Raw genomic sequence first — 27790 nt, 5'->3', positions numbered from 1 at the left:
TTGGTATGGAGTTTTGGGGCGTGTAATTATGGCTAAGTTTATAGAGATATGTGCATGACCTGAAACCGTAATAAGATCCATGCTGGTGTCTCTGAGCTTAGGAAACATATCAGCGGAGATAACAAAAAAAAAATCTATTCTTGGGTAGGAGTTATGGACTTTTGAATAATATGTAAAGTCTAGCTCCGTAGGGTGTAATATTCGCCAATCATCTATCAATTGGAGCTCTTTCATCAAAAAGTAGATCCCCCTCTGTATCCCTGCTAGGGGTTACAGTTCTAACCGGTTTAGTATCTAATTTCGGGTCAATGGGTAGATTAAAGTCCCCTCCTAGTATTAGCTTTTGTTGAAGATGTCCTATTTCAGAGGTCAGACCCACAAAGAACTCATGACTATATAAATATTTGAGGCATAAACACAGCATAATAAAATTTTTGGTTGATCAATAACACCATATAAGATGAGAAATCTGCCATCCTTATCTTTAATTTGCTTGTCCATAACAAAGGGGCAATCTTTATGTATGAGGATGGCAACTCCTCTACTTTTAATGGAATAAGATGTATAATAGCATTGGCCCATCCAGTCTTGTTTTAACTTTCCGTGTTCCTTGTCAGATAACTGCGTCTCCTGTAAGAACCCTATTTGTGCTCTTGCCCTCTTTAGATGGTTCAAAATCTTTTTACGCTTAATTAGGGGAATGTATTCACCGTACATTTAAGGATACTAATTTCAGGTCAACCATAATCAGAAGTGTACATGGTTAACTTGCAGGTATAATAAATAGTAATAAGGTCTTGCAACCCTGTCCATCCTCGAGGTCCAAGTCCCGTGTACTTTATTAGATGTATTAAGACTATTTTTCCTAGAGTATTATTTATTTGTTGGTTTTTATATACCGACATTCGTCGGTATATATTTCTATATACCGACATTCGTCGGAGTAAAATATCACAGCTAGCAAAACACCACACTCACCCTACCGGGTGGTACTTTATTTCTTAATCCTTGACTAACTGGTCCATGGAGAAAGGTAAACAGTGGTGTGCCTCAGGGATTTGTACTGGGACCAGTGCTTTTTAATATATTTATAAGTGATCTGGAAAAGGGTATGAGTGAGTGAGGTGATCAAATTTGCAGACACAAAATTATTCTCCCAGGACAAGCAAGATGGTAGTCCTCACATATGGGTGACATCATCAGATGGAGCCCTGTCACAGAATACTTTTGTCAAAGTTTCTAGAATTTTGACTGGCACACTGAGCATGCCCAGCATGCCATTAACTCTGTGGCCACATGGGGTCCTCCTTCAGTCTCTTTTTTTTTTTTTTTTCCGTGCAGCAAGTTGCCTCGCGGTTTAGGAGCTTTGTGAGAAACTTATCACATTTTTTCCTCACTGAAAAAAATTGAAGTTTCTCTTCCTAATTCACCCTCACCGGGGTCTCCCATTGCGCTCTGTTCCCCCCGACACTCAGTAAGTGTTTTTAACCTCAGTTGCAGTTGGCTCCCAGCGGCATTCCTTCAGTGCCAGACGGTGACCGACCACTCGCCCGCCAATTTTTCGACATGGTGATTGGTTTTAGCATTTGCCTCGAGTGTCAAAGGACCATGTCCATAATGGACCTGCACAATGTTTGTGTGTTGTGCTTAGGCCCCTCGCATGACGTCTGGTGCCCCAGTTGTGCACAAATGACTCCCAAAGGCCGCCGTGCTCGACTGGACAAGATGGAGCACCTGTTTGGGTCAAAACGTTCTGCTCCATTGACTCCAGTTCAAGTTGCACTGGCTGGAGGAGGTCCATCGACATCGGAGATGCTGCGCCAGGAACATTGGGGAGTGGGTGACCGTCCGTCACCGACCCCCTCTAAGGTATCGGCGTCATCTTCGGTGCCGGAGAAGGACTGGACCGAGCACCGAGGGAAACATAGCCACCGGCACAGACGTGTGTCCCATGACCCGACTTACCAGTGGGAGGCCGCCTATGCCACTTCGCAACCAATTGGCACCAAATTACAATGGACCAATGGATACTCTCCATAATAACCCACGGTTACCGTCTAAATTTATCAGCTATACTCCCGGACTCCCCACCCATTCCAGCCTGGAGCTGGGACGATCACACAGGACTTTTCGAGTTAGCTCTCGACCCTTCTGTCGGCCAGGGCCGTAGAACCGGTTCCCTCAACTCAACAAGGGAGAGGGTTCTACTCCCGCTATTTTCTAATCCCACAAAAGACCGGCAGCCTCCAGCCTATTCTAGATCTCCGTGCCTTGAACACATTTCACAAGGAACGGTTCAGAATAGTATCCCGAGGCACCATGCTCCCCCTCCTACAGCAGGGAGATTGGCTCTGCTCTCTGGACCTTCAGGATGCTTACGCCCATATTGCCATCTTCCCTCCTCATCGCAAATACATGCGATTTGTAGTAGGTCACGGCACTATCAATACAAGGTACTGCCATTTGGCCTGGCTTCAGTACCACGAGTATTCACAAAGTGCCCGGCAGTCGTGGCTGCACAGCTGCACCGCAGGGGCGTTCACGTCTTTCCATATCTTGAAGACTGGCTTATAAAAAGCCAGTCCAGGCAAGGAGCTCTCGACTCCCTCGACCTTACCACAGAACTTCTACAATCATTGGGATTTCTGATCCATTACTCAAAATCCCACTTGACACAGTCTCACCATATCTTCTTTATAGGAGCAGATCTAGACACCAAAGTGACCAATGGGTTCTTACCCAACGACCACGCAGCCACGCTGCCCAACCTTGCCAGCTTTATCCACAGTCAACGAACAGCCTCGGCTCGCCAATTGCTCACGTTACTCTGCCACATGGCGTCAACAGTCCATGTCAACCCAATGGCACGCCTAGCCATGAGAGTGACACAATGGACTCTAAAATCTCAGTGGCGCCAAGCCACTCGGCCGCTTTCGTCCCTTGTCCACATAACGACCCAGCTTTATCTGTCTTTTGCCTGGTGGACTCACAAGGCCAACTTACAAACAGGTCTTCTCTTCCAGCAACCAGCTCCTCAGGTGACCTTAACCACGGACACCTCTAACCTAGGTTGGGGAGCCCATGTCGAAGGCATTCAAACCCAAGGGACTTGGACAAAAGCCGAAACAACCTTATCAGGTCAACTTCCTAGAGCTTCGAGCGATGCGGTATGCCCTTTATGCATTCATGGACTGTCTCTTGAACAAGGTAGTCTTGATTCAAACAGACAACCAAGTTGCAATATGGTACCTGAACAAACAGGGGGGCATGGGCTCTTACCTGCTCTGCCAAGAGGTGGCGCAGATTTGGACCTGAGTCGTGTCGCACTCAATACTACTGCAAGCCACTTATCTGGCAGGCACACAGAATGCAGTGGTGGACTGCCTCAGCCGAAGTTTCCAGCCCTACGAGTGGTCTCTGGATCCCTCTGTTGTGAGCAGAATCTTCCACCAGTGGGGTCAGCCGAACATCGACCTCTTTCATCCTATCGGAACCACAAATTGGAATGCTTCTGCTCCCTGCACAGGGACTGAAGAGCACCAACCATGGATGCCTTCTCCTGCCCCTGGAACGCAGGTCTGCTATATATGTACCCTCTGATTCCGCTAATCAGCAAAACTCTTGTGAAGCTACAGCAGGACCGAGGCTTAATGATACTCATAGCTCCATATTGGCCACGCCAGGTCTGGTTTCCTATATTTCTCGACCTCTCTGTCCAGGAACCCATTCGCCTAGGCACAGCACCCAACCTCATAACACAGAATCACAGCAATTTGCGCCACCCGAACCTCCAGACCTTATCCCTGATGGCCTGGAAGTTGAAAGGTTGATACTACAGCCCCTCAAACTTTCTAATAGTGTCTCTCAAGTCCTCGTAGCTTCATGAAAGCCTTCCACATGGAAGTCTTACTGCTCTAAATGGAAGAGGTTTACCGTGTGGTGCACACAAAAGGACTTTAATCCCTTTTCTTGCTCCACACCAGCACTCTTGAATTATCTCTGGCACCTGTTGGAATCTGGCTTACAGACTTCCTCCATACGCATACACCTCAGTGCAACCTCTGCTTACCATCAAGGAGTAGGGGATATCCCGATAACTGCTCAACCCCTTGTAAGTTGATTCATGAGAGACTTAATACAGCTTAAGCCGCCTCTTCGACCACCGGTTGTGGCATGGGACCTCAATGTGGTATTTGCATGGCTCATGTGTCCTCCTTTTGAGCTACTGCACTCCTGCGAACTCCGCTATCTTACATGGAAAGTAATTTTCCTAGTAGCAATCACATCTGCACGCACAGTTAAGTGAGTTACAGGTCCTTGTGACCTACTCAACTTACACAAGGTTCCCCCATGACCGGATGGTTCTCCGAACTCGCCCTAAATTCCTTCCTAAGGTGGTAACAGATTTCCACTTAAATCAGTCCATAGTCTTGCCCACTTTCTTTCCAAGGCCTCACACTCATCCAGGTGAGTGAACTCTGCACACCTTGGACTGTAAGCGTGCGCTGGCATTTTATTTAGGCCCACAGGAAGTCCACCCAACTCTTTCTTTTGATAAAAACAAGCTTGGAGTTGCAGAGAGCAAGCAAACTCTCTCCAACTGGTTGGCAAACTGCATTGAATTCTGCTACCTAAAAGCAGGTCTTCCACTTCAGGGACAAGTGACGGTGCACTCAGTCAGGGCCATGGCAACTTCAGTAGCACACTACCGTTCAGTGCCGATTTGCCGACATCTGCAGGGCTGCGACATGGAGCTCTCTCCACACCTTCGCAGCTCACTACTGTCTAGACAAGATTGCATGACGAGACTTCGTCTTTGGCCAGTCTGTTCTACAGAACTTATTCCCAGTGTAGAAACCCAACTTGTCCTACTTCGACCAGCTGTGAATTTCAGGCTGCCTCATCACTGCCAACAGCTCCCAGATATTGTGCCTGCTGCACATGTGTGTTGGTTGGCCTGCTTTGTATGAGTCAGCCTGTAGCTTGCTCTTCACCCATATGTGAGGGCTACCATCTTGCTTGTCCAGGGAGAAAGCAGAGTTGCTTACCTATAACAGGTGTTAACACAGGACAGCAGGATGTTAGTCCTCACGAAACCCACACATCATCCCGCGGAGTTGGGTTCGATAGCGTTTTCTTATGTTGTTTTTCACTCATAGTTTTTGCTACAAACGAGACTGAAGGGGACCCCATGTGGCCACAGGGTTAATGGCATGCTACGCATGCTCAGAGTGCCAGTCAAAGTTCTAGAAACTTTGACAAAAGTATTCCGTGACAGGACGCCATCTGATGATGTCACCCATATGTGAGGACTAACATCCTGCTGTCCTGGGAGAACACCTGTTACAGGTAAGCAACTCTGCTTTCTGAATTGTTAAATCACAAACAAATTGTGAGAAATTGCAGGGGTACCTTGTGAGACTGGGAGAATGGGCATCCAAATGGTAGCTGAAATTTAATGTGGATAAGTACAAAGTTATACACATGAGGAAAAATAACCTACACTGTAATTATACAATGTTAGGTTCTGTATTAGGAGTTACCACTCAAGAAAAGGATCTAAGCATCATAGTGGACATTCTCCTAGGACAAGCAGAATGGTAGTCCACACATGTGGATGACATCATCCAATGGAGCCCGGCATGGAAAACTTTTCAGTTTCTAGAAGCTTTGACCAGCAGACTAAGCATGACAGGCCTGCTACTGTCCACGTGAGGTCCCCCTTAAGTCTCTTCTTTTCCGCGATGCACTTGCCTCATGATCCGTGGAGCTCTTCCTTTTTCCACTTTTCCCTCTATTTTTCGAGCATTTTTCTCTGGGGGGACTCTGGCGGCACCGACCGCCAGAGTCCCCCTTGGCGGTCGGTGCCGCCTTGGTATGGTAGGTCCCCTTTCTGCCCTTTTGAACTTTGCGATCGATTCCCGACTACTCGCCTCATGGTGACTGTCATCAACTGCGCGCCGGGTTATTTTCTTGGTGTTGATCGGGTTTCACCGGTGCTCCCAGTGCTCGCAGACAATGTCCATCATGGATCCGCATGAGGATAATTTTCTCAGTGGAAGGGAGTGGGCAGTGGAGTGCCTCAGGGATCTGTATTGGGATCCGTGCTTTTCAATATATTTATAAAATATCTGGAAAAGAATACGATGAGTGAGGTAATCAAATTTGCAAATGATACAAAATAATTCAGATTAGTTAAATCACAAGCAAATTGTGATAAATTGCAGGAAGACCTTGTGAGACTGAAAAATTAGGCATCCAAATGGCAGATGAAATTTAAATTGGATAAGTGCAAGGTGATGCATATAGGAAAAAATAACCCATGCTATAGTTATACAATGTTAGGTTCCATATTAGAAGCTACCACCCAAGAAAGAGATCTAGGCGTCATAATGGATAACACATTGAAATCGTTGGTTCAGTGTGCTGCGGCAGTCAAAAGCAAAGAATGTTGGGAATTATTAGAAAGGGAATGGTGAATAAAACGGAAAACATCATAATGTGAGACTGCACCTTGAATACTGTGTACAATTCTGGTTGCCGCATCTCAAAAAAGATATAATTGCGATGGAGAAGGTACAGAGAAGGGCGACCAAAATGATAAAGGAGATGGAACAACTCCTCTATGAGGAAAGACTAAAGAGGTTAGGACTGTTCAGATTAGAGAAGAGACGGCTGAGGGGGGATATGATAGAGGTGTTTAAAATCATGAGAGGTCTAAAATGGGTAACTGTGAATCGGTTATTTACTCTTTCAGATAATAGAAGGACTAGGGGGCACTCCATGAAGTTAGCATGTGGCACATTTAAAACTACTCGGAGAAAGTTCTTTTTCACTCAACGCACAATTAAACTCTGGAATTTGTTGCCAGGGGATGTGATTAGTGCAGTTAGTGTAGCTGTGTTTATAAAAAAGGATTGGATAAGTTCTTGGAGGAGAAGTCCATTACCTGCTATTAATTAAATTGACTTAGAAAATAGCCATTGCTATTACTAGCAACAATAACATGGGATAGACTTAGCTTTTGGGAACTTGCCAGGTTCTTATGGCCTGGATTGGCTACTGTTGGAGACAGCATGCTGGGTTTGATGGACCCTTGGTCTGATCCAGTATGGCATGTTCTTATGTTCTCTGCCTGGGGGCCTCGCACGACATCTGTAGGTGCCGTCTGTGTGACCAGTTGACACCCATAGGATGCTGGTTATACCTCTATAAAATGGAGAAAGTTTTTGGGGCCCTGAAGTCTACACCTTCTACCTCTGCTTTAGTCCCTTTGACCCTGAGAGATCGCGGGGAACAGTCTGACCCGCTTCCCCTCACGGTCCTTCTCGCCAGTACTTCCAAGGAGTGGGGAGAAGGGGATCAATTCTCGATGGTCTCCCCATTCTACAGGATGTTGGGATCGTCGGCACCGGGGAAAGACCGGGCCGAGCCCTGGAAAAGATCCCGCAAGCACAGACAGTAGTCACTGTCAATGCATGGTTCTGGTTGCAGAACAGCAATGGCAGCGCCAGCCATCGGAGGCCCTATCCTCCGGTAGCCCTAGGTGTTCCCCACAGACACCGGTGCAGGGAACCGCGCCACCTCTGAGATCCGAGGAAGAGCCGGTAGTGCCTCGTCCCCCTTCATCAGTCTTGGTCACTCCAGACTTCCAGGAGGAGTTGTACCGCAGGGTGCAGTCCATGGTGCTCAAAGATCTGGTGCCACCAGCCCCCATACAAGTGTCTGAACCTCTGCCATCGATGCTAGCACCACTACTAGATCATCTAGACGTCCTTTTGAGTGCCCTACCGATGCAGCCGGTGCTCGAGGGATTTTCGATTCCCCATCTGCCACTGATGCCGTCCACCGGAGTGATACCGATTCTCTGGTCCTCCAAGGAAGAAGATATGGCCGGGACCATGTTCCCGCGATCACAGTTTCTCAGCCTTTATGAGATCCCTCCAGCCTACCGTGGCCTCTGGTCCTCTCCATGCCCAGGGAGCTCAAGCCTTGACAGTGCAGACCATGCAGACAGTGGGGTTCATTATAAACTTTCCCAAGTCGCACCTCTGTCTGTTCCCTCAGCTGGACTTCATCGGCGCCAAGCTGGGCACAGCACAAGTGAAAGCTTTTCTGCCCAGGGACAGGGCGATTGCCCTTGCCTTGCTGGCTACCCTTGTCCGCAACATTCGGAGGGTGCCAGCCCACCTTCTGCTCAGACTACTGGGCCATATGGCGGCCTCCATTCACGTGACTTCTTTGGCCTACCTCCGCATGAGAAGCCCCCAGTGGGCCCTGCTGTCCCAGTGGCAGCAGGCACCTCAGGATCTGGAGGCTACGGTCACTATAAAGGACCCTCTACGAGTATCTCTGTCCTGGTTGGAAGATCTTTCCAACCTGGAACGTGGACTTATTTATTTATTTAATTTATTTATTTAAATGCTTTTAAAATATACCGACATTCATAGGACATATCATGCCGGTTCACAATCAACATTGGAAAGGCGGAAGAGGAAATTACAAATAACAGGGAGGGGTGAGGTGGAGCAGGAAAGGAAAAAGGAGAGGATGGGGGCCAGGTGACAGCAAGCGCAGAAGTTGCGGGAAGGAGAAAGGTAGTGAAGTGCTAGGAGAGAGAGAAAATTGATAGGAACTGTGTTAAAAACTGAATATAAAAATTAACAAATTTACAAAATCAGCAATTTCATATGATGCATCAACAGATTAAAAGGGGTAAGGGAAGGGGATGTGGCGGTGGTAGGGGTTTAGGTCTGATTGGAGTCAGGGTATGCTTGTTGGAAGAGCCAGGTTTTGATGCCTTTTTTGAAGTTGGGTAAGGAAGGTTCAAGGCGGAGATACGTGGGAAGAGAATTCCAGAGGGAGGGGCCGGCTATGGTAAAGGCTCTCTCTCTAGTAGTTGAGTGGTGTGCTATTTTGAGGGGTGGGATGTGTAAAGTGCCCGCTGTGGAGGCTCTGGATGGACGTTTGGATGTACGGAAACGTGGTGTTTCCTTGAGCCATTCGTGGTCGTTTTTGTGAAGCAGGTTATGGAGTATTGTAAGGGTTTTGTATTTTATACGGAAAGGGATGGGGAGCCAAAGCAGTTCTTTTAAAATAGGAGTAATGTGTTCTCTCTTACGAGTGTCTGTGATGATACGTGCCATGGAGTTCTGCAGGATTTGTAGTGGTTTAATTGTGGCGTAGGGCAGGCCTAGGAGGAGAGAATTGCAGTAGTCCAATTTTGATAGGATTGTGGACTGCAATACAAGGTGAAAGTCTTGAAGGTGGAGAAGGGGGTTTGAGTTTTTTGAGGATGTGGAGTTTATAGAAGCCGGCTTTTAGAAGGGATTTGATGTGTGGTTGAAAATTAAGGTGTTTGTCTAATACAACACCTAGGTCTCTTACAGATGGCAGGAGGGGGAGAGTTGTGGGGGTAGTTTTAGTAGTGACCTGTGAGGTAAACTCGGGTTTGTTGGAGATGAGGATGATTTCAGTTTTTGCTGTGTTAAGAGCGAGTTGGAGGCTGTCTAAGAGAGAGTTAATAGAGGCAAGACAGGATTCCCAGAAGTTTAGAGTTTCTTGGAGGGTTTTTTGCATGGGGATGAGGATCTGTACATCATCAGCATACATGAAGAAATTAAGACCGAGGTTAGAAAGTAGAAAGCAGAGGGGAAGGAGATATATGTTAAAGAGGGTGGAGGATAAGGAGGATCCTTGGGGGACACCCTGGAGGAGGGGTATGCGTGGGACTCGGAGTTGTCAATGTTGACCAGGTATTCTCTATGGGTGAGATATGAGGTAAACTATGATAGTACAGTGCCAGAGATGCCGATTTCTGATAGCCGGGATAGGAGTATTTGGTGGTTGACAGTGTCGAATGCAGCAGAGATATCTAGTATAGCGAGTAAGAATGAGGTTCCTTGGTCCATGCCTATATGTATGGTGTTGGTGACTGCCAGAAGGAGGTTTTCCGTATTGCGACCTTTACGGAAGCCGAATTGTGCGGGGTGTAGAATATTATGGTTTTCGAGGTAGACAGAGAGCTGTGTATTGACAACCTTTTCAAGTATTTTGGATACAAAAGGGAGGTTGGATATGGGCCGATAGTTAGAGGGGTCTGGGGTCTAAGGTGGGTTTTTTTAGGAGGGGCTTGACGATAGCGAGTTTGAGGGGGTCTGGGACCTTGCCATATGTAAGCGAGCAGTTGATCAAGTCAGATAAGAGTCTGGATATGGATGGTGGGAGAGGATAGGAGGGTCTTAGAGGGGATGGTGTCAGCAGAATGGGAAGCGGGTTTCATTCTTTTTAGTATGGTTTCAATTTCAAGGGTAGATGTGTGTTCGAACGTTTGCAGATTGGTACTAGATGTTTTGGTAGGTAGGGGGAAAGTGGTAGGGGGCTTGGTGGTGAAGCGAAGGTGCCTTCCAGCTCACTCCGCCCCCAGGTGACTCTTACTACTGATGCTTCCCTCCAGGGATGGGAGCCCACTAGAATGGCCTCCACACGCAGGGTCTCTGGACTGCCGTCGAAGCCTGCTGTCAGATAAACTTTCTGGAGCTTTGGGCATTCAGAGATCAGATGTCATCCAGGGAAGTTCTGATCTGGACGAACAGCCAAGTCGTGATGTGGTACATCAACAAACAGGATGGCACACGGTCGTTATTCCTCCTCCAGGTCCTGGGCCCTGACCCAAGGGATGAGTCTACGGGAGACCTACCTGCCAGGTCACCTCAATGTGCTGGTGGACCACCTAAGCCAGTCCTTCCAACCAAATGAGTGGTCCCTCAACCCAGCAGTAGCGGATGAGCTGTTCCGCTGATGGGGTATGCCGGATGTGGATCTGTTCTCCCCCCTCACAAGCAGAAGGTGAGCAGGTTCTACTCCCTGGAGGCGGGGAACAACCATCCGGCCTGCGATGAATTCTCCCTTCACTGGGGGAAGGGCCTCCTGTATGCATATTCCCTCTACCACTCCTCTCAAAGACTCTGTTGAAGCTTCAGCAAGACAGGGGGACATGATACTAGTGGCATCTTCTTGGCCTCGCCAAGTCTGTTTCTCACTTCTGCAGGACCTGTCAGTGCGACTGCCCATCTGGCTGGGGACGGCGCCTGACCTTTTATCGCAGAATCAGGGCACCCTGCTCCATCTGAACCTCCGGGCACTGGCCCTCATGGCTTGGATGTTGAGCGCATAGTCCTCCAACAGTTGCAGCTCTCAGACTGTGTTTCCAGGGTCCTGGTGGAATCCTGGAAACCTTTGACCAGGAAGTCCTACAGCTCAGAGTGGAAATGTTGTTTTTCCATCTGGTGCAGAGGTCATGGATTAGACCCGTTCTCATGCCCCCTCCCCCACCTGTGGCACCTGTCAGAGTTTGGGTTCCAGACCAGTTCCGTCAGGGTGCACCTCAGCGCTATCAATGTGTATCATCGAGATGTTGCTGGCACGCCCATTTCGGTCCAACCTTTAATGGGCCATTTTATGTGAGGTCTCCTCTAGCTGAAGCCCCTTCTTCGGCCTCCAGTTGTATCTTGGGACCTCAAAGTTGTTCTGGCAAGACTCATTGGGCCTCCCTTTGAGTTGCTGCAGTCCTGTGAACTTGAAGCTCCTCACCTGGAAAGTCATATTTTTGGCAGCAATCACTTCAGCTCGCAGAGTCTGTACGCATCCTAAGTTTCTGCCCAAGGTCATGACTGAATTCCACCTCAATCAGTCCATCGTTTTGTCCACCTTTTAGCAGAGATCTCATTTCCACTCAGGAGAACGGGCACTTCCGAACCTGGACTGTAAGAAGGCTTTGGCGTTCTACCTGCATCGCACGGCGAGCCACAGGCAGTCCCACCTAGCTCTTTGTGTCCTTTGACTCCAACAGATGGGGAGTGGCAGTTGGCAAGTAGACCTTGTCCAACTGGCTGGCAGATTGCATTGCCTTCTGCTACACAAAGGCAGGTCTTCAGCCAACTGGCAGAGTCAAGGCTCACTCTGTGTGGGCTGTGGCGATGTCGGTGGCTCATCTGCGTGAGGTCCCTGTCATTGAAATTTGCCGAGCCACAACCTAGAGTTCTCTTCACACGTTTGCAGCTTTACTGTCTCAATAGAGATGGCCATCAGGACAGTGCTTTTGGTCTCTCCGTCCTGTGCAGTCTGTTCCAGACTTAAATCCAACTCTTCTGGCTTTGTGCCTCTTATGGGACCCAGACCGCCCTGTTTACCTACAGTGCCGCAGTTGTGTTGTGCCCGTTGGTACCTTGTTTGATTGCTGTTGGTCTCTCTATAGTTCAATGGGGCAGTCTGGAGCTTTGTACTCACCCACATGTGAGGCTACCATCTTTCTTGTCCTAGGAGAAAGCACAGTTGCTTACAGCAGGATGTTAATCCTCAGGAATCCCGCCTGCCTCACCACAATGTTGGGTTCTCCTTCAGTTTGTTTTATTTTCGCTCATTTTTGCTATGTTGTGAGACCGAAGGGGGGCCTTGTGTGGATACGCAGATAGTAGCAGGCCGGGCATGCTTAGTCTGCTGGTCAAAGCTTCTAGAAACTTTAACAAAAATTTTCTGTGCTGGACTTCATCGGATGATGTTGCCCACATGTGAGGAGTAACATCCTGCTGTACTAAGAGAACACATGGTACAGGTAAATAACTGTACTATACTTTGAAATGTTCAACTCTGTGTGTAGTGGTGGTGGTCAAAAAAGCAAACAGAATGCTTGGTGAGACTACACCTAGAGCACTGTGTGCAATTCTGGTTACCACATCTCAAAAAAGGTATAGCTGAATTGAAGAAGGTTCAGAGAAGGGTAACCAAAATACGGGGGATGGAATGGCTCCCCTATGAGGAAAGGCTAGAAGTTAGGGCTGTTTAGCTTGGAGAAGTGATGGCTGAAGAGGAGATAGTCTATAAAATCATGAGTGTAAGAGAAAAGGTAAGTTTAATTAGATTAATTTAAAAAATACAAAAACTATGGGATACTCCATGAAGTTAGTAAGTAGCACATTTAAAACCAAAGAAAATGTTTTCACTCTGTATACAATTAAGCTCTGAAATATATTGCTGGAAGATTTAGCAAAGTCATTTAGCATAGCTGGGTTTAAAATAAGGTTTAGACAAGTTCTTGGAGAAGTCCATCAACTGTAATTAATCAGAGAGAATTGGGGAAAGCCAATACTACTTATCCCTGGACCTTAGCAGCATGGGATCTGTCTACTGTTTGGGATCCTGCCAGATACTTGTAACCTGGATTTGCCACTGTTGAAAACAGGTCCTGGGCTTGATAGACCCTCAGTCTGGCTCATTATGGTAATTCTTATGGGTCTTAAGGTTGAAAATGAGGCTTTTTGGAGGAAATTATTAAACTTTATAGCAATCTAGAAAAGCATCTAGCTTCCTTAGCCTATGTGCCCAATTGCAAGATTTTTTGAATCTTGGTGTCAAGAAAAGAGGGTTTCCCTGTTTCAGGCTTCCTTTTTAGTCATTGTTTTCTTTTTACAGGCAGGACTGCAGAAGGGCTTAGCCTTGAACTTTCTTAAAGTGTGTAACTGCATTGTCTTCTTTCACAGGAAGAGAGTGCATAGTTCTCTGTCTGTGTCAGAACATGGTGAGATTTCTCATGGGGTGAAGCATTTGCGTCCCCGAATTAGATGCGTGTATCCATCATAGAATCTTAATTTTATTTTGAAGGCCTTATGTAAGTAGTCTCCTGAACCATTAAGAATGGCATCATTGGTGGCTATTTGTTCAGCACGGTGGATTTCTGAGTTTAACGCATTGTTGTGCAAGGATCTTTTCCTTCATTTTCGGAGGAGGAAGTTTCTCTTCATACAGTACAATCTTTTTTTCTGAAACTAGTTTCTGCCTTTCATTTGGTACAATCTATATAGTTGCCTGCATTTAAGAATTCCAGATTTGGCTCTCCCGTACACTCTAAGGAGCTTCATGTTGTGGATTTGTATAGGGTTCTACTGAGATATTTGAAAGTCACCAATGAGTTTCCTAGAGCTGATCCTCTATCTAGTGTTTAGTGCTTGCAACAAGGGGGCTTTGATTGCTAGATGGATTCAGAAAGCAATAGCTTCAGCATAAGTTACCAAAGGTCTTCGGATGCCTTTAGGTCTGAGAACTCATTCTGCTAGGGCTCAGGCAGCTTCTTGGACGGAAAGTGAGTTGGTGTTGCTGTAGGACATTTGTAAGGCAGCGACATGGTCTTCTCTGCACTCTTTTTCAAATTTTATAAGCTGGGTGTTTGGGTAAAGTGTTTTGCGAACAGGTCTTTTAGGTTCCCGCGCAGTTTAGGGAAGCTTGAGTACATTGGCTGTACTGGTCTGGGGGACGATATGGAAGGAAAAATTAGTTCTTACTTTATACATTTTCTTTCCTTGAGTTGTACCAGACCTCCTTTTTGTTGCTAAAGACTGCTCGGCTGTGTGTATTTGTGGTCATTTGTGGTAGGCGTTCAGTTCCTCTTCTTGGAAAGGGTTTTCAAGTCTAAATTTTGGTGTTTACAGATGTTTTTATTTGTTTCCCTGCTCAAACATAAAGGAATTTAGTATTTTCTTGGTTAAAGATTTTTTGAGACTGCATCTGGTACAGTAACTTAGATATTATCAATATCGTAAGGCTCTCTCCATCTGCTGGTGGGGGAGAAAAATCCACTCATCTGAACTGGTCTAGTAGAACTCAAGGAAATAAAATTTGGAGTTAATTTGTCCTTATATCCTGCCTTCCTTACGTCCCATATCTTAACTACAAGTAATGTAATCAAAATAACCACTAACCCTAGCATGGCTATTCCTTAAACATCTGGCCTTCTAGGTTTCCTTAGCCTTTCTGATTTTAACCTGCAGCCACCAATTTGCCGCACTGACCTGGCCAGTCTCTGGTGAGTGTTAGCTTTATTTTCAAAATTGAAAATTTAATAAGTCAATTAGATTACATGTCACATTTTATTTCTATTTATAGTGGTTGGGACCCTATGTACATGGATTTTATCTATTCTGCACAGTCTACGTTCAGTTGATTGCTACGTAGCCCTTTTAGTAGTGGAAAAGGAGCTGCATTATTGTGCAGAGTCATATTCTGTCATTTTGATAACATAACTTTTTCTAACATTTTGATGGATCTTCACATTTCTGTTGTACTGATGTTTTAGGAATTATCCACATGTCAAGGAGAAAAAAACAAAATGGCCAATGAACTGCTTGCAAAAACAGAAGACAATCAAAAGCTTGAATCATTTTTAAATCACCATGAGCAAGAAAAGCAAAGATACTTAAACAAGGTTGAAAAATTTACAGCTACAGGTAAGTGCGCAGCTTTCTGTCCCCTCTTCCTTCGAGTTGATTTGATTCATCTTAAAAAAATCAGTGACTACTATGATTTAATCATTAATGATACTATTATTAATTGTCATTTCTATACCACTGTTAGATATATAGTGCTGTATAAATATACATAAGAGATGGTCCCTGATCTCTAGAATTTATAATCTCTAGTCAAGGCATACAGACAAAACAAGAGGGTTCAGGAAATATATTTTTTACAGTGAATAGTTAAAATCAAGAAGACTATGATCTGGAAAAGCCAATGTTTTTAAGATTTAAAAGAAACCACTAAAAGGTGGGGTTTTAAAAAATTTTTATTTATGCATTTATTAATTTTACACATCAAGAACAATCTTGAATAATGAAAATATATGAAGTACAGGTTACATTCCAAAAACATCATATAAACAAAACACGTCATAAATTAAGTCCACTATTACCAGGATCCAGTACCACTATAAGAATTACTAGTAAAGAAAATAAAGAAATAGGTCAACACCTCAAAGGGGGTATAAACATAAGGCAAGAAAAACTCAGCTATTTTGGAAACATAATAATGAAATTTACCCAACATTATCTTAAGAGGTTGCAATTTTATCGCTCAAAAATTGTATTAATTGTGATGGAAGAAAGAAAAGATATGAAGCTTCCTTATACTTAATGTAACACTTGTAGGGGAATTTTAATAGGAAAAAGGCTCCTATTTGCAGGACCTTGAGTCTGAGTAGCAGAAATTGCTTCCTCCTCTTCTGTGTCTGTTTGGATATGGGAAAAATCCTAACCTGCAGTTTCAAAAAGGATTCTGATCTATGTCTAAAAAAGAACTTCAATACCCAGTCTCTATTGGGTTCTAGTACAATAGTCACTATCAATGTTGCTGGAGTAACGAGCTGAGTCAGATGTCTCAAGGAAATCAGAAATGTTTAAAGCAGATGTAACTGGCTCCGCTACAGTCACTGGCAAAGTTTTCTTAGCTGTCCCAGCTTGATTTTCTTCTCACCCTTTTCTCAAAGGGGGTAAATAGAATGTCCATGACAATGGTGGGACTGTTCCTCAGAGACTTTAAGATTTTCCATTAATTATCTTTTGAACATATCTTTTGGAGATATGTAAGGTATCTTAGGAAAGTTCACAAAATGAAGATTTCTACCTTTAATGGCATTCTCAAGGTTCTCAATCTTACTTAATAAAGATGAGTTGCCTTTTATAAAGGAATCCTATAGAGATTTGATAGAAGTCAGAGTTGTCTTGACCTCACTAATCTGTTGAGAAGTAACCTTTGTAACATTTTCCACCATTTGTAAGCACATTTCATGATCATTTGATCTCAACACCAAGGAATTTAATTGGTTAGATGATGGATTCCCCAATCCTTCAATAGCCTTCCATAAAGGTCCAAAGTTACCTGTTCAGGTTTAACCAAGGGAAATCGCGAGCATGTTGGCAGAGGAGTAGAGAAACCCCTTGAATTCATCATAGAATGCTCTCCCATGGCTGAGTTGCCGGCAAACTCATTGGGCACTACCACCTCGTCCACACTGTCTCTTCCCGGAGAAAACCTCCCTGCCTGGAGATTTTGGTGACCTACATCATCGGCAGGCGACGCTGCCAGCTTCTTTTCCGGGTTCCTAAGTGTAGCAGGGTTCGCTGGCGCGCCTCTCCACATCAGGGACAAAGATGTATCTGAGTCTGGCAAGGGAACCTGCACCTCTTCCATGGTTCCCAGCCGACGCGACTCCTCTCCCGATGGCAAACCCCCTCAAACAATGTGGACATCCATCGGGCCAGTCACGGGTCAGGAGCAACCCCAGGGTAGGTTTTCTCCCTTGTACGTCTTTTCCTGGCTGAATGGGGCATTTTGAGGCAATATATCGAACGAATTTTAAAAAGGAAACTGCCACAGTGTTCAAACTGAGAGTGCCAGCGCCATCTTTGATCTCAGCATCAGAAGAGGCTTCTCAAAGTGGGTTTTTAAACAGGATTTGAATTTGACCAGAGGATGGTGCACTGACTAATGAAGTTGGTTCCAAGAATATGGTGCCTCAAGATAGAAAGCCCAAAGTTGAGAATTAATGATGGAGTAGAAAGGCATGAGAGAGAGCAGCTTACCTGATAAAGAGTCCACAAGGAGAGGGGTCTATAGAGAGGAGAGAGAAGTAAAAAGAAGCTTAAAAATAAAGGCACTTTTGGCAAGTAGGAGAAAGGTGCAGCCACAAAGGTTGAGTATACAACAGATGTAGACATTGTTTAAAAATACCATCTTAGAAGTGCAGTCCAGATGTAATCCACACATTAAGAAAAGTGGAAGAAAGGCCAAATTGCCAGCTTTGTTAAAAGGTGAAGTTAGAGACTATTTTAGCCAAAAAAAAAAAAAAACTTCCTTCAAAAATTGGAAGAAGAATCCATGTAAAGAAAATAGGAAAAGGCATAAGCATAGCAAGTTAAATGTAAAACATTTGATAAGACTGGCTAAAGGAGAATTTGAAAAGAAGCTGGCTGTAGAGGTAAAAACTCATCATAAAATCTTTTTTAAATATATTGGAAGCAGGAAGTCTGCAAGGGAGTTGGTTGGACCATTAGATGACCGAGGGGTTAAAGGGGCTCTTAGGGAAGATAAGGACATTACAGAAAGACTAAATTAATTCTTTGCTTTTATGTTTTATAGTGAGGATGTTGGGGAGATCCTGTCCGGAGATGGTTTTCAAGGGTGATGAGTCAGATGAACTGAACCAAGTCACTGTGAACCTGGAAGATGTAGTAGGCCAGATTGACAAACTAAAGAGTAGCAAAATCACATGGGCAGGATGGTATGCATCCCAGGGTTCTGAAGGAACTAAAAAATGAAATTTCAGATCTATTAGTTACAATTTGTAACCTATCATTAAAATCATCCATTATTCCTGGAGGATGGCCAATGTAACCCCAATATTTAAAAAGGGGTCCAGGGGTGATCTGGGAAGCTGTAGACCAGTGAGCATGACTTCAGTGCTAGGAAAAATAGTGGAAACTATTCTAAAGATCAAAATTACAGAATATATGGAAACACATGGTTTTATGGAACACAGTCAGCATAGATTTACCCAAGGCAAGTCTTGCCTCACAAATCTGCTTCATTTTTTTTGATGGGGTTAATAAACATGGATAAAGGTGAAAAGGTAGATATAGTGTATTTGGATTTTCAGAAGGTATTTGAAAAAGACCCTCATGAGAGACTTCTAAAAAGTCATGGGATAGGAGGTGATGTCCTTTCGTGGATTACAAACTGGTTAAAAGACAGGAAATAGAGAATAGAAGTAAATGGTCAGTTTTCTCAGTGAAAAAGTGTAAACAGTGGAGAGCCTCAGGGATTTGTACTTGGACTGGTGCTTTTCAATATATTTATAAATGATCTAGAAAGGAATATGATGAGTGAGGTAATCAAATTTGTGGATGATACAAAATTATTCAGAGTAGTTAAATCACAAGCAGATTGTGATACATTGCAGGAGGACCTTGAAAGACTGGAAGATTGGGCATCCAAATGGCAGATGAAATTTAATGTGGACAAGTGGAAGGTATTGCATATAAGGAAAAAAACCCCATGCTGTAGTTACACGATGTTAGATTCCATATTAGGAGTTACCACACAGGAAAACTATCTAGACATCCTAGTGGATAAAACATTGAAATCGTCGACTCAGTGTGCTCCAGTAGTCAAAAAGAAAAAAGCAAACAATGTTAGGAATTATTAGGAAGGGAATGGTGAATAAAACGGAAAATGTCATAATGCCTCTGTATTGCTCCATGGTGAGACTGCATCTTGAGTACTGTGTATAGTTCTGGTCACTGCATCTCAAAAAAGATATAGCTGCCCTGGAGAAGGTATGGAGAAGGGCGACCAAAATGATAAAGGGGATGGAACAGCTCCCCTAAGAGGAAAGGCTAAAGAGGGTTAGGGCTGTTCAGCTTGGAGAAGAGACTGCTGAGGGGGGGATATGATAGAGGTCTTTAAATTCATGAGAGGTCTAGAATGGGTAGACATGAATCGGTTATTTACTGTTTCGGATAATAGAAGGACTAGGGGGCACTCCATGAAGTTAGCAAGTAGCACATTTAAAACTGATCGGAGAAAATTCTTTTTCACTCAATGCACAAATATGCTCTGGAATTTGTTGCCAGAGGATGTGGTTAGTGCAGTTAGTGTAACTGGGTTTAAAAAAGGTTTTGACTATTTATTTAACAGCTTTTCTATACCGACATTAAAATATACATCATATCGGTTTACATTGTAACAAAAGGTAGAAAATACAATGAACAGGGATGGGGGAGGGGGGTTAACAAAACTGTAGAAAGACAGCTCTAATGGGGAGCTTGAGAGAAAGGCACTAAACCATGCGGGCAGCTAAGGCTAGTGGGAAGAAACTATATACAGTGGCAGTGAACTGCGCAGAGGGGCACGGGGGAGGGGGAGAGGTAAAATTGCTCAAGGGGACCTAGTGGAAGTGCCAGGGATATAGTAGAGGGAAGGGGGAGGGGTAGGCAGGGAGAGCAAGGGTTGTTAATCTGGAAATGCCTGGCGGAAAAGCCATGTCTTTAGCATTTTCCTGAATTTAAAAGGGCATGGTTCCATGCGGAGGTTGCATGGTAGCGAGTTCCAGGTAGTTGGGCCAGCTATTGAGAGGGCACGGTCTCTTGTTGCTGTGAGTCTGGCCTTCTTGAGGGGAGGGACTTGCAGGGTGCATTTGAGGTTTGTTCTGATGGGGCGATCGGCTTGCATGAGTTGGAACGGTTTACTGAGCCAGGAGGAGTTATTTTTGTATTTGTGTATGATAGTGAGAGTTTTGAAGAGGATGCGGGATGAAATAGGAAGCCAATGTAGCTCTTTGAGTATGGGGGTTATGTGGTCGGTTATGTGTGCATTACTGATAATCGTTGCAGCAGCATTTTGCAGCATCTGCAGAGGTTTGATGGTGGAGATGGGGAGGCCTAAGTATAGGGAGTTGCAATAGTCGAGTTTAGAAGATATAGTGGCTTGGATGACAGTTTTGAGGTCATGTGTGTGAAGGAGGGGGTTTAAGCTTTTTTATGATATTGAATTTGAAGAAACCTCCTTTTAGGACGGAGCTGACATGGTTTTTGAGGTTCAGGTGGGGGTCGATGAGGACACCAAGGTTTCGTACAGGGGGTTGTGAGGTGAGAGGTATGGCAGAGGAATCATAAGGGGGAATGAGCTTAATGGTTTGTTGGTTGTGGATGAGGAGGAGCTCGGTTTTAGATGAGTTGAGAGCAAGTTGCAGGGAGGTGAGTAGGGAGTTTATGGATGAGAGACATTTTTCCCAGAAGTTGAGGGTTGCGGATAGGGACTCATGGAGTGGGATGATGATTTGGACATCTGCATAGATGTAGAATTTGAGGCCTAATTCAGATAGATGATGGCAGAGGGGTAGGAGGTAAATGTTGAAGAGGGTGGAGGAGAGGGAGGAGCCTTGGGGCACTAGTTTTTGGAGGAAAACTTTATTAACCGCTATTAATCAAGTTGAAATAGGGATTAGCCACTGCTATTACTGGCCTCAGTAGCATGGGATCTACTTAGTGTTTGGGTTCTTGCCAGGTACTTGTAGCCTGGATTGGCCACTGTTAGAGGATACTGGGCTTGATGGACCCTTGGTCTGACCCAGTATGGCAATTTCTTATGTTTTTTTACTTGAAATGTTTTATACTAGTTATAAATCTTGATAGGAAGTGTCCTGTGGCAAAACCACTTAGTTTGGACAACTTATCTAAAGTCAGAGTGACTTTGAGACTTTTTTTGACCACAAAGTTCTTTACAGAGTCTTGTAAAAGTCTTCCCTCTCTTGTACATCTTTCACATTCTGCTTTCTGAAAAATACAATTCAAAATGCATTAAAGTAGGAATTTGTTTTACTGATCTACACAACATACTCTACATTTTCATTATGAAAGAACAATTATAGCAAGAGTTCAAAGGTAATTGAGAACAAAAAGTCAAAAAGTCTTAATTGCATAAATCTTCACACCCCTTGATTGAATGCATAGTGTAAGCTCTTTTTGCTGAAGCAACATTCATGAGTTGTTTAAGTGTCTATCAAATTTGTAGAGGGTGATGGTGTAGTTTTTGCCCCTTCTTGGCAGCAGAGCTTAAGCTCGCTCTTGGCTGGGGATTGTCTGTCAACTGCAGTCTTCAAGTCTTGCCACAGATTTTCTGTTGGATTCCAGTCTGGGTTACTCGGATCTTCACTTTCTGAGCCACTCCATTGTTGCTTTTTGCTTCACATCATTATCCTGCTGAAAGATGAATCTTCTCCCCAGTCCCAGTGTATCTGCAAAAATCTGATAACATATCCATCTCACGCAGCGACCTAATTTCTGAAACACATTTGCATTTATATATTTATATAATAAAACAAAATTTAATATTTTAAAAGTATATCTATTTATATGATCTTTACAGGATGTCATAATACTTGAAGACTGGAAGGTGGCCAAAGTTATGCCAGTTTTTAAAAAGGGCTCCAGAGGTGACTTGAGAATCTATAGACCAATGAGCCTGAAGTCTGTGCCAGGAAAAATGATAGAAGCCATTCTTAAAAACAAAATCCCTGGCCATATAGAAATACATGGTTTAATGGAGGGAAAGTCAAAATAATGTTAGCAACGGGAAGTCTTACTTTACCAATCTTTTAGATTTTTTGGATGATGTAAATAAACATGTAGATAAAAGTGAGCTGGTTGATTTTATATTATCTAGATTTTCAGAAGAAGTTTGATAGTCACCTATGTCTCTCAGGAAATAAAAAAAAGTCATGGGATAGGAGGCAATGTCTTATTATAGGTTGGTAAATGGTTTAAAAAAACAGGAAACAGAGTGGGACTAAATGGTCAGTTTTCAAATGGAGATAAGTCATTAGTACAGTACCACTGGGATTGGTACTGGGAACTGTGTTTAACATATTCGTAAATGATCTGGAAAAGGGAATGACACAATGATTCAGGGTTGTTAAAACAGCAGCAGATTATAAGGAACTGTAGAAGGAGCTTGTGAGACACAGACTGGGCAACGAAATGACAGGTGAAATTTAATGTGGAAAAGTGCAAAGTGAAGTACACTTGGAAAAATAATCCCAACAGCAGATGCACAATGCTGGGTTCTTATTGGGAGTTGGATAACTCAGCTCATTGAATCATGGTGTAGCCATATTTTAAGTATTGTGTGCAGTTCTGGTTACCCCATCTTAAAAAAAGATAAAGCAGAGCTAGAAAAGGTGCAGAGGAGAGCAACAAAAAGGATAAAGGGAATGAAGCTGCTCTGTTATGATGAGAGGCTATGTAGTCTAGGGCTCTTTAGTATGGAGAAGAGAGGGACATGAAAGCTTATAAAATCATGAGTGGGCTGGAGTGGGTCAATAAAGGATGGTTATTTACCCTTTGAAAAATACTAAGGGGGGGGGGGGGGCGGGCACTCCGTGAAACTAAGAACCAGTACATTTAAAACAAATAGCACAATATACTTTTTCACTCAGGGCCAGATTTTAGTAGTTATGCGCGGGGGTAGATTTGTGCGCGCAACCCGGTGCACACATATCTACGCCCAATTTTATAACATGCACGCACAGCCGCACGCATGTTATAAAATCCGGGGTCGGGGTGCACACTTGTGCACCTTGTGCGCACTGAGCCCTAGGGGAGCCCCGATGGCTTTCCCCATTCCCATCACCCCCCCACACCTTTACTTTATGTTGCGCCTGCCTCTGGTTAGGCGTAGGTTGTGCTCGCTGGCCAAGTGCCGGCTTTCGATCCCACGGCACAGCCGCTGTGCCAGAGGCCTCGGTCCCGCCCCCGGACCGCCTCACCCACTCCCCGCCCCTTTTTTCAAACCCCGGGACATACGCGCGTCCTGGGGCTTGCGCGCGCGTCACCAGGCCTATGCAAAATAGGCTCGGCGCACGCAGGAGCGGGTTTAAAAGGATTACGCGCGTAACCCTTTTAAAAACCGCCCCTCTGTGCGCAATTAAGCTGTGGAATCTGTTGTCAGAGAACTTGGTCAAGGCAACTAGCATAGTGGAGTTTGAGGTTTGGACAAGTTCACAGTGGAAAAGTCTATAATGCATTATTAGCCAGATAGTAGAGATGTGCTGCATTCATTTGAAATGAAAATGGAAAAATTGACAAATGATCCTGTTTAAATTTCATTTCATACAAACCTAATTTTTTTTCCCTGAAAATAAAAAAAAATTTGTGAATTTTTTTGTTTTCGGGAAATACTGCATACTGTTACAAAAACAGACCTGGCAGGACCAGGCCTCAGCCTAGTCCTTTTGCTGAGGCCTAGGCCCAGGCATGGGCCCCATCACCAAAATCTGGGCCCAGGCTTGGCAGAGGGCCAGTCACCAAGGCCTAAGATCAGGCTTTTGCCATCTTGTTTCTTCTGTCTTCAAAATGATGCTGACTGGTGGAAGGATGCACTTCAGTGAGTTCATTGTGATCCCTTCCTCCCAAGTGGATGGAACCATATTGTTGTACGGTTGTTGAAATTGAATGGTCTTGCATCAATATGGACCATCTGCTTGAAAGAAAGGTGCCGAGTAACCAGAGTGAAACACATTCTTCCACCAGATAGCATCATTTTGAATGGCCACAGAAGTGAAAGCAGACAGTCATTATTTTTTGCTGTGAAAAGACTGCTTTGAAGCAGTACATGTATTAGCAAAACATGGCTATGTTGGCATTTCTTTTTTGGAAAAGATAAGTACAATTTCAAGGACTTTCATTCCAATGTTTTTTTATGTTATGCAATGTGATAAATCAAAAAGGTTTTTTTCCCATGATGTCAATTTAAATGGCTGAGCACTGTAAGAAATGAAAATACAATTTTACTCAGGGGGGGGCAATGTCTGGGGTTTTCCCTTTCACATTGCTAAATGTTTAGTCCTGGTATTGAAGAACTTAAGGTGATTTTTAAAAGACCGGGGCATGCCAAAACCGGGAGATAATGACACAAGTTCAGCTGGCGTGCATTACCTGGATTTTAAAATGACGTTAGCAGCTGCTACTTGCTCTTTTGTCGCTCATATCCCGTAGAATTAACAGTATATCAATTGCATGTTTTTAACAGTTACCCCCATGTTGGTATATACCTTTTTCCTTTCTTAACAGACTAGACGGACTCATTTGTTGGTATAAAATTGGCCGCAGCTTTTATTTTAACATAACGAAATAACTTTTAAATTACCCGGGCCGGTAAGGGAGGGGTTCTTCTGCTGCCCGCCGCGTGTACCAAGCAAGGCATCCGGACGATAAGGGCCCCCCGCCTTGTTCCCGAGCAAGGGGGCGCTCGCCTCATCCACCTCCCGGCACTCACGGCTACCCCGCCGTGGCATGATGACACCAGCACCACATGTAATCAACCTGCCCGGCCCGGGTACCCGCCCCCATCAGCTGCGACAAAGCAAAACAGGCATAATTACAGAATACCTGACTAACAATTGATCACTATCTGATTATATGAGTGAAAACATTGGGTGGGTGGGTGGGTGGGATGTTTTGTGCTTGGCGGCGCTCCAAAAAGGGAGCGTTTTCGGCGAGTTGCGGCTCCTTTATGGGGCCGTTCGCGTCATCCGAGGGCGCCGTTGGCGCACCCTACCCGAGCATTAGCTCACCCCGCCCCCCCCCCCCATCTTTCCCGCTGAGCTTTTTGGCCTCGATCGCTGCCTCTGTTGCTCGCGCGCTGCCGTCATGGGTGGGCCCGAGGCAGTTACCCGAGCCCACATTGACGTTAGCAGCTGCTACTTGCTCTTTTGTCGCTCATCTCCCGTAGAATTAACAGTATATCAATTGCATGTTTTTAACAGTTACCCCCATGTTGGTATATACCTTTTTCCTTTCTTAACAGACTAGACGGACTCATTTGTTGGTATAAAATTGGCCTCAGCTTTTATTTTAACATAACGAAATAACTTTTAAATTACCCGGGCCGGTAAGGGAGGGGTTCTTCTGCTGCCCGCCGCGTGTACCAAGCAAGGCATCCGGACGATAAGGGCCCCCCGCCTTGTTCCCGAGCAAGGGGGCGCTCGCCTCATCCACCTCCCGGCACTCACGGCTACCCCGCCGTGGCATGATGACACCAGCACCACATGTTTTGTGCTTGGCGGCGCTCCAAAAAGGGAGCGCTTTCGGCGAGTTGCGGCTCCTTTATGGGGCCGTTCGCGTCATCCGAGGGCGCCGTTGGCGCACCCTACCCGAGCATTAGCTCGCCCCGCCCCCCCCCCCCCCCCCCCATCTTTCCCGCTGAGCTTTTTGGCCTCGATCGCTGCCTCTGTTGCTCACGCGCTGCCGTCATGGGTGGGCCCGAGGCAGTTACCCGAGCCCACATGGCTCTCGGATACGCCTGTATCTCCCGCTACACGCACAAAAATTTTTCTCATAGGACAAATAGGATGGTAGTCCTCACATCAGGATGGAGCCCAATCACGGAACACTTTTGTCAAAGTTTCTAGAACTTTGACTGGCACCTACTGGGCATGCCTAGCAATGCACTAACCCTGCATCCAGCAGGGGTCCCCCTTCAGTCTTTTTTCCACGCAGCAGTAGCCACGCGGGTTAAGGAGCTCTCTTGAGATTCCTGACAGGAATTTTCCTCACGGAACTTCTTTCAAAATTTCAAAAAAATTCTACCCCATAGGGGTTCCCCTATCAATATCCATACTCCGCGGTCAAAAGGTAAGGTTTTACCCTTGTTGCGGTCGATTCCCATCGAGTTATCCCTTTGGGGCCTACCGGCCATCAACCGCACCACGGCTGAATTTTTGTCTGAGTCATGGTATCGGGTTTTCGTCGGTATCCTGACTGTACCCGAACAATGTCCATCACTGACCCGCACAGGGTCTGTGTTAAGAACATAAGAACATAAGATATGCCATACTGGGTCAGACCAAGGGTCCATCAAGCCTAGTATCCTGTTTCAACAGTGGCCAATCCAAGTACCCAAACATTAACTGAATCTCAAGCTATTATTGCTTATTGATTAATAGCAGTTTATGGATTTTTCCTCTAGAAACTTATCCAAACCTTTTTTTAAAACCAGTTACACTAACTGCTATAACCACATCCTCTGGTAATGAATTCCAGAGCTTAACTATGTGCTGAGTGAAAGAATTTTCTTCGATTTGTTTTAAATGAGCTACTTGCTAACTTCAGGTCACAGGAGCGCAGCAGCTCAAAGGGAGCTTTCATCAGCTGAGCTAACACCACATTGAGGTCCCAAGACACAGTGGAAGGCCTTAGGGGACGTTTCAACTGAAGCAGGACCCTCATGAAGCGTACAACTATAGGCTAGTGATGTGTGCCAATTGCACTGAGATGAATTCTAACGAAGTTGGTTTTCAAGCCAGCCTCCGATAAGTAAGAACATGCCAAACTGGGTCAGACCAAGGGTCCATCAAGCTCAGCATCCTGTTTCCAACAGTGGCCAATCCAGGCCATAAGAACCTGACTACCCAAAAACTAAGTCTATCCCATGCTACTGTTGCTAGTAATTCTCCAACATCCACCAATTCAAGGGAAACCCTGCCTGGCGGTCCCCTTTTTTTCTTGGACGGTGGCTCCACTCAAGGACAACCAAGGCTGCCACCCTTGTCTATTCAAGGCTGCCGCCCCTGTCCCCTCCCATGGGCCCGGATCTGGGTGGGCAGATCCGAACCCATAAGAAGAGACAAGGGTGGCAGCCCTGATAAGTATATGACAATAAGAACAGACAATGTGTTTGTGTTTGGGGTCCAACCACGATGTCCTAACTTGCACCAAATGTGCCCAAATGACACCGAAGGGCCATAAGACTCATTTAGAGAAAATGAAGTTTTCCTAGCGTGTAGCAGATGGACTCATTACAAATGGGTATAGTGTGCTCGTGCTAGCAGTTGGAGACGGACCTGACGTCAGCACATGGTACATATACCCCTGCAGGAAGTGCAGACGCCCAGTAATTTCCGTCTCCAAAGCAGTTTGGAGCTACCTAATGCTCGCTGAGCGTTCTTCCAAATACTAACGACTAAATTCTTAGAAGAATCCTACCTGAAGACGAGCCCCGCACTCCTGCGGTGATACCCTCGGGTCTCTCCCCCAGTTGTGTTTCCCAAGGTGATTTCCGTGGTCCCTCGGAGGTAAGAGCCTCGGTCCGGTGGCCGAATCGTGGCAGAGACCTAGCCCCCGAGTGAGAGTGGCTCGGGCGCGGCGTAGAGGCAGCCTCGGTCCCGATCAGTTCGCGGTGAGGACTTGACCCCCGAGCGAGACAAGTTCGGGCATGGCTTAGAGGCAGCGGGTGCACTTCCTTGAGCGCGGCGGTGACGGTAATCACCCTCTCTCCCCGCAGCCGGAGACCGCCCGGGTCGCAGCCGGGAAGCGCCGAAGATCAGGTAAGGCATACATCTTTACTTTGGTCTCCAGAGAGCGAGGATTAGCGGGGTCTGCCTACGTGGCAGCCCGCCATTTTGCCTGCC

The 27790-nt window shown here is 45.3% G+C and overlaps 1 protein-coding gene across 2 annotated transcripts in view; it reads left to right on the top strand.

Annotated features, from left to right (window-relative positions):
* Positions 1–27790, top strand: part of CEP135 (centrosomal protein 135) — a 435470-nt gene that overhangs the window by 164427 nt on the left and 243253 nt on the right. For both annotated transcript variants that reach the window (XM_029587343.1, XM_029587336.1), the window contains exon 10: positions 15128–15278. In XM_029587343.1, coding sequence (XP_029443203.1) covers positions 15128–15278 — 151 coding nt within the window. The remainder of the gene's footprint in view (positions 1–15127; positions 15279–27790) is intronic.

Source organism: Rhinatrema bivittatum, chromosome 1 (genome assembly GCF_901001135.1).
Source record: "Rhinatrema bivittatum chromosome 1, aRhiBiv1.1, whole genome shotgun sequence".
NCBI lineage: Eukaryota > Metazoa > Chordata > Amphibia > Gymnophiona > Rhinatrematidae > Rhinatrema > Rhinatrema bivittatum.
Note: the sequence above shows the minus strand (reverse complement) of the source record. Positions and strands in the feature narration are given on the sequence as shown.